Source organism: Grus americana, chromosome 21, assembly GCF_028858705.1.
Source record: "Grus americana isolate bGruAme1 chromosome 21, bGruAme1.mat, whole genome shotgun sequence".
NCBI classification, from domain to species: Eukaryota; Metazoa; Chordata; class Aves; order Gruiformes; family Gruidae; genus Grus; species Grus americana.
In genome coordinates this window covers 8,488,493-8,495,562 of record NC_072872.1, presented here as the reverse complement: position 1 = coordinate 8,495,562, position 7,070 = coordinate 8,488,493, and the positions used below count along the sequence as shown (strand labels likewise).

The 7,070-nt window shown below is 56.1% G+C and overlaps 1 protein-coding gene across 2 annotated transcripts in view; it reads left to right on the top strand.

The window, feature by feature from the left end:
* Positions 1 to 31: 31 nt before the first annotated feature.
* The window catches only part of MEGF6 (multiple EGF like domains 6), a 102,266-nt gene continuing 95,227 nt past the window's right edge, over positions 32 to 7,070 (top strand). The window contains exons 1-3 of one of the 2 annotated variants that reach the window (XM_054849625.1): positions 32 to 588; positions 681 to 3,266; positions 5,843 to 5,977. In XM_054849625.1, coding sequence (XP_054705600.1) covers positions 3,181 to 3,266; positions 5,843 to 5,977 — 221 coding nt within the window. In that variant the 5' untranslated portion in view covers positions 32 to 588; positions 681 to 3,180. Of the gene's footprint in view, positions 3,267 to 5,842; positions 5,978 to 7,070 lie in introns of both variants that reach the window. The other variant, XM_054849626.1, reaches the window with a different exon arrangement.

The window sequence follows — 7,070 nt, the reverse complement described above, 5'->3', positions numbered from 1 at the left end:
CCGCTCGGCGCCGGGAGGCGGCACTGCAGCTCAGCGCCCGGGCTCCCGCCTGCCGCGGGGACACGCGTGGCGAACCCACACGGCGCGGAGACGGTAGCTGTGCAAAACGCGGGGGGGGGGGGGGTCAGGCCACGCGTGACCTCGGCAAGGGCCGGCTGCGCCCCGGCAAGGAGCCGCGGGGGTGGCGGAGCTGCGGAGCGCCGGCCGCGGTCGTATCGCCCTCCCGGGGCCCCTCGTGTTCCCCCCCCGGGGCCGGGGAAGGCGTGTGCGCCCGTGTGTCGCACAGCGGGTGTGCGGGAAGCCTGGGCTCGGCCAAACCCGTGCTCAGGGCTCTGGAGTCTGAAGTAGCCGTGAAGCAATGAGACCGGCGCACCGCCATCCGCTGCGAAGCAAACCTCGGTCAGATTGTGCCAATCCCTAAGTACCATCTGGGCAAAATTTCCGGGCGCGATGTGGCAGATGAAGCACGGGAAGGTGACGGAGCGATGCAGAACTGGGGACAGAACTGGGATTTCAGAGCCCGAAGCCCGTGCCACATTCAGTGTGCTTGATAGCAAAGATTAACTAACGCTAGGCAACGAATGGCAAGTTAGTATTTATGTTTCTGCGGTCTCTGGCATTGTTGCAGATATTATCATCGCTATTTATGGCACCGTGTTGTATCTTTGACCACTTTCCAGGGCTGTTTCACCCCGAGCCAGAGGATGACATCTTCAATAGGCAGTTGTGCTGGGAAGTGGTACAAAACTGAAAACACATTGAATTGACTTCGCAGACAGCGTTGGGTCTCGGATCTCCTTCCTTCACGTGCGTTTCACGAATCCTCTGCTGTAGTCTGCAGCCCTTGCCCTCACGGGCCTGGTTCAAGGGGCAGCCTCGTTGCTGGCCGTAAAGTGACCAAGACAAGTCCATGTCCCTGCGCCGAGCCGTGTCCTGGAGAGGGAGCCCCACTCCAGGCTCTGCCCGCTCCCTGCCTGCCGGCCGGCTCCCCTTCCCCTGCCCACTCAGGCCTGGGAGCGACGGGGCCCTGGGACTGCGCAGCCGGCGCTGCGCCTGCCAAAGCTGGACCCAAACAGGGGACCGGCTAAGCCTGAGGAAAGCTTTTGGGTAGCAGGAGTAAGTTAGCACTGGAAGACAACTGAGAGCAGTCTTACGGTTTCCTGCTGTAGGAAAAGTCCCAACTTTTACAGTCCTGACAAGAAAACAGAGGCCTGAATGTATCCCTCCATCATTACAAAACATCTTTGTGTAGTTGCCTTTCTTCTCTAGGAACAAGGAAAGGTGTCCTCTTCCCTGGTGATCTGTCAAGCTTGGCAGTTACTTTACTCCAAAGTGGAAACATTAGCCCCTCTTACCGGCTCTTTTCTCTGACCTAAACGATTTATGCAACTGCTGTGACTTGGGAAGGGTCAAGGTGTAAAAACCAGCTGCCTCTGTTTCTTCCAGGAGCTGCCAGCTTTTGGGCATGGCTCCTTGGGGACTTCGGTCTTTCAGTGGCACAATATGTGCATGGCACAGGCACTGAAACTCCCCAGACCTTCTCACCCTACTTCTCTGGCAGAAATCAGTTGTTGTGAAGGTCAGGTCTGCCCAGGGCCGCCCCGGGTGGGGAGCAGTGCCTCGCTGCTGCTTTGGTTCCTCCTCGCCCTTGGTGAGAGAGTTTGCCAGCAGGTTCTTGAGGCGGGAGAGTTTTAGTGCAGCATCCCTGCTCCGTTCTCTCCATCCCCATCCTACTGGGACGGCTGCTGTGCGCCCATCCTTCAGGGGAGGAATGCAGGAGACAGCTCCTCGGTCCTCACCGTTGCTGCCGAGATTGGCAATAACAACCGGTGATGCTTGGGGCAGTTTCTTGGGACAGGAGACTCAGCGGTGAACCCTCTCAGAATTGGGCTTGGGCACTTCTCAGTTTTCTGCTTTCACAGGGGCCAGCGGGCTGTCACCCAGCTTCAGCAAAATCCTTATCAGCGCCTCTCTGCGCTGTTTCCCCACGCAGTGGGGAGTTGGGTGGGAAAAGGCAGATAGCAATTTAATCTCGTTCCCCAACTGCCTCTTTGCCCAGGGTGTTCCCCCGCCGCCCCGGGAACTGGCCGTTTAACAGCGCTCCAGCGGCCGAGTGCGGGTCGGATGTGCCCCGTCCGCTTCGCCTGCACCGCAGAATTTCCTCGGGAAGCTCAGTTTTGTTACCTGTTCGAGTGCGCAGGAAAGATTAAATCTCTGTGGGGTATTTTTAGAGCTGCCAGGAAGGGGGGTTTGGGTGGCGTGTACAGCGTCGGCCTTGGGTAGTGCAAAAGAGCTGTCTTTCGAGAAGCAAACCCGAATTGTTTCTGCTACTGTTCTGCTGGGTTTCCCCCCTCCTCTCGCTGGGGTTGGACTCAGCTGGTGGGAGGGATTTCTGCCTGTCAGCAAGAAAAGAAACAAGGGAGCATGTGAGGGAAAGGAGCTAGACCTGGGAAAGGCAGGAGGAAAGTTTTAGTACTCCCTCGAAATGCAGGGAAGCTGCTCTTAGCGTGCGTGCGCAGGAGTTACTCGATCCCGACTCCGGAGGAAGGTGGGGAGCTGGAGCAGGACTGCGCGGATGGGGTAAGCCGGCGCTCTGCGGGCTTTGGAAAAGCCCTCCGGGAGGTGGACTGCTCGGTGCGCGGGAGAGCACCCCTCCTTTTGCCTTTCCCTTGCCGAGCGCTGGTTTTTATATTGCCCTGCGAAGTGGGTTGCGACTCCAAATCGCCTAAACCCACATGGGGCTTCGCTGCTGGACAGAACCCAGGTCTTGTGAGCTCCCGGGCCGCTGGGCTTTGTCAAGAAGCAAATGCCAGAAGGAAAAGTCACTTCAGTACGTTGCGCTGCAAGCAGATGAGCGTAAGAAGCCAGGTTTGGCTTGGGGAAGACCCAGCGGCGATCTGCACTATAATAATTTCCCACGGACTGAGGGAACCCGCTGAACTGCACCCCCACGGGAGGAAGCACCCAGGAGCGATAACTCTGCTCTCCCTGTGCCAGAATTCCCATCTGCTCCCGTAGCAGTGTCCTTTGCAAGAAAGAGAGACACCGGCAAGTCGGGAAGAGGCGGTAGCCAGGAGTGTTCTCCTTGAGGGACAGCACCCGCAAGCCGTGCGGGAGAAGGCTGGGAGGTTTTCTAGGCGCCTGCTGGAAGCACCTCGCCGGGGGAGAGGAGCTGTTGCAATGGAGGTTCGTGCGGTGGCACTGTCAGTCATCCTTGCCCTGTGGATATCTTCTCTTGCCTCTGGGAGCAAACTTCAGCCCCATATGTAAGTAGCCAGAAGAGAGAACCGGAGTGGTTTCATAGGGCAGGGACCTGTAAAGCAGAAGCTAAATGCGGCATTTTAAAATCGAGGGTGAAGGGAGGAGCGGAGGGAGTGAAGGGGAGGGAGGGCTGCTCTGTGTTCCTTTATCTGGGACCAGGTGTACGTAAAGGTGAGGAGAAATTTGAAAATCCGGATGGTCTTTGCTTGCAGGAGGTAATTCGCTGTTTTTAGCTGAAATGTCACTATTGTGTGAGCGCGGGAGGTGGTCGGTGTGTAAATAGTTTGACCTTTCTTCCCAGATGGCTATTTTTATTGCACTTCATGTCTGTCTCTCTTATTGCATGTTTCTTCCCCCTTCTGCTGTTACTCCAGCAGCACGTAGTCCGTTCTCTTTAATAAAATTTTACAGTTACAGTTCGGTGTTAATCATTTGGCTTCTTTGGAAAACTTCCTTGCAGATTTGGTCTCCTGCCAGAAGATGATCTCTCCAGGCAGGGGGATTGCTCTAATTCTTTTTGTAAAGGAACCCAGCGTTGCATGGTGCGCTCACTCTGAGCTGCCCCTGATGTTCTTGACTTTTGGATGGAAAAGGGGCCCTTTTCAGCAGATAAAGGTTTTGCAAGAAGATGCCTTTTCTCCCCGTGTCAGAGATTTTGTGCTCCTGCCTTGGCAAGTGCTTGTAGGACTTCTTGGATGAGACACTAGCAAAGAGATGTGTGCCAAAGTGTCAGAGAAAAGAAAATGCCAGCGCCGGGGAAGCGCTGTCACTTCCCACAGGGCATCGCTGGCGATGCGCGTTACACCCCCCCGCTCTTCAGGGCACACAAGGACCTTTCTTCGCTGTGATAAATGCCACCAAAACCGTGCTGCTGCCAACCTTGCTCCTGCGGCTCCGTTCAGTTCCTTTCGTCGGAGGCGCAGGCAGCGCGGAGGTGAGGCAGGCGAAGCGCGGAGGAGGTCCGGGGGTAGGCACGTACCGCTCCTCGCGTCAGCTCGCAGCGCTGCGGGTGGAGATGCTCAGGAAATAAAACGGCTTCTGTGCAGCCCCCGTTAGCGCTGGGGACCGTTGCACCGGGGCAGCGATGCGCGCGGAGCTTTGCAAGCCAAACGGCTCGGCAGTGGCCGCGTCCGGGGTGGCGAGAGGAGAGTTTTGAGCAAAGCGAGAGGGGGAAGGAGACGTGCCGCTAATCCCAAAGGCGTTGCCAGGCTTGCTGAAACGGCGGCGTAATCGACCATCCCGGAGCAGCCTGGTGCCAGCTGCAGTCTCTGTGCTTCGCCACGTCCAAATTGTTCAGTGTAACTTCTTTTATAGACGGCGTTTTTGTGAAAACTCTCGGTCCCTTCTGAAGAATTGGAAGCAACAGGAGCGCTCCCAAATAACGAACAGCTCGTAACTTCTCGAGTCAGGGACAAATGTTTCCCTCTTCATTCTTAGTTAAAACTACTGACTCGTGTTTGGTGAAGAGAGTTGGGATTAGAAAAGTACAAATGGTATTTTCCTTATTTTCTGATGCACCGAATTGGTTATATTCACTTTATTGACTGGAATTAGTCTTGCAGCCCTTAGCTCTGAATGAGTGAGAAAGCATCTAAGACAGCAAACTGAATTTCTGATTTAAAGCGGTATTAATAAGATGATGTATCATTTCTAGGGGCAGAATACTTTTTATTTCCCCCCCACGCTGTCAGGAGATGCAGATATCATTGGTGTTTGCAATGACAATAGTCAGGAAAATAATCCCTGAGGTGCAAAGAAAGCATACACGTTCTTCGTTAACCGAGAGCGGACAGAAGGGACAGACGTAGAAATCACTGTGCTACCACACGGCGTAGGCTGCTGCCCCTTCTGAGCCATCCTCTCTGTTTTAAGGCTAGAAATTAGCCTGAAGGTATTGGTGGAAAAGTAATCGCTGCATTTTTGAAGCGGGCTGTGGAGCATCCCGGGACCCGGAGGTACGAAATGTCAGCAGCTTCCCGATCGCGCTGCAGTTTGCTAGGCTGCGATGCTCTAGAGCCGTATCGCTTGGGATTCCTGTCGCTGTGTCTGAGCCTCAGCGCGGGCTGCAGGTCCGGAGGCTCGAGGAGGGAGTTCGGGACGGAGCAGACTTCCCGTGCCTGCCACCGGCTCGCAGCGCGGGATTGCCCAACGCGTGGGGCGATTTTCCATCCGTAAATACGGGTTTGCCATGTTCACCGTGCGGCTCTCCAATGTTTAACTGATTCACGCAGGCCTGACGGTGCGCTTCTGAGAAATGCAGGTGATGTTATTGTACCGTTTGGTTTGTCGGTGCCGGTGCCAGGCAGTTAACGCGGAGCGTTAAATCCAAGAGTTTTGGGGGAGGTGGATAGGCTGCTCTTGACAACCGCTTGTGGCCGGCCAGCCGACCTGGCAGATTTCTTTTCCCTGCACTGATTTAATTAACTGCGGAGGCAAATACCGTACGTCGCATAAGATCTTCCTGCTCTTTCAGCAAGGAAATGAAGTTGCCCGTAGCTGGCGGGTGTTTAAGCGGCGGAAGCACCGCGCTCTTCTCTCAGCAGCGTGCAGACCCCCGCACACCTCTGTTTCTCTGTGCCAGGCCAAACGTCTGCGCGGAGCAGGAGCTGGCGATCGTGGGGCACCGGCAGCCGTGCGTCCAGGCCTTTACCCGCACCGTCCAAGTGTGGAAGCAGGACTGTGGAGGACGGCGGTGGTGCACGGGCTACGAGCGGAGGTACGTGTTCTTCCTTCGAGCCCGGTTTGCTCCTCGCGTGGTGAGAATTGGTTCCTTTCGCCAGCGGGGGAGCGGGCTTATCGCTCGTTTTGCATCTGCAAAGGGGAGAGCCCATCGCGCCAGCAGCGGCTGCTCTGACCCTGGGAACAGCCTCCACAACCGGTCTTAGCGAGCAGACGGCGTGGCCGGGGCTCTCCCCCGTCCCCTGCAGCTCTCCCGGCACTTGGTACCTGGCCCGCAGCGGGTCTGGCGGTGGGGTAACAAAGGGGTTCGTTTAGGGGCCGATGTAGCCGCAGAGCCTCGTGCAGAGATGTGGCTCTGAACCCACAAATTCGCTGAGAAGAGTAGAGCTATCTTATTAGATACTTTTCTTGGCCAAACCCAGGAGACTAAGGGAGATTTGTGAACCCACAGTGCGTCTGGCTGGAGGGGGTTCTGGCCCCACCTGCCATCTTTGTGACCGCTAAGAGTTTTTAAGCTCTTAAGGAATTCCCAAAGAGAAGATCCATCGCTTTTGTGCTAAAGATGCTTTGTTGTTGTGGTTCGCTGTTTCCAGTCCTCTGACGATGTACTACATCTGTTTCCTACGATCACGCCGTGTTAATGAAATGACTCGATCGCATCACGTGCATTATTCCTGTTTCTTTAGAAGTCTCGGCTTCAAGGCAGGGGCATCTCAATGCCGCTGCAGTTTTACAGAGCTGGAGGCAGTAGCTGGGTCCAGGTGAGGTTTATCCTGCCATCGTGCAGGTGCTGCTCCGTGAGGACGGGGGACTGCCGTGGTGGTGCTCAGCAGGCTTTGCTGCAGGGTCCCCGGCTTCCTTTCGCACCGTCAGCAGGACCGCGCTCCGGCCCACGACAGAAGAGTGAACGGCCCAGCTGAGTTAGGCTTGCACGGGCAAGGAAAGAGTTCGAATGTACTGAGCGGAAAAGCGACGCGGCCGTTCAGCTAATCGTAGCGTCCCTTGAGTCTCCCGCTGGCCGGTACTGGGAGCTGGGAAGCCAAGCAAGGAGGAGTTGTCGAGGGAGAGCTGTGAACACAGGCACCGGTGCAAATAATGCACTTTTCTTACCGGCACGGCAGCCACGCTGC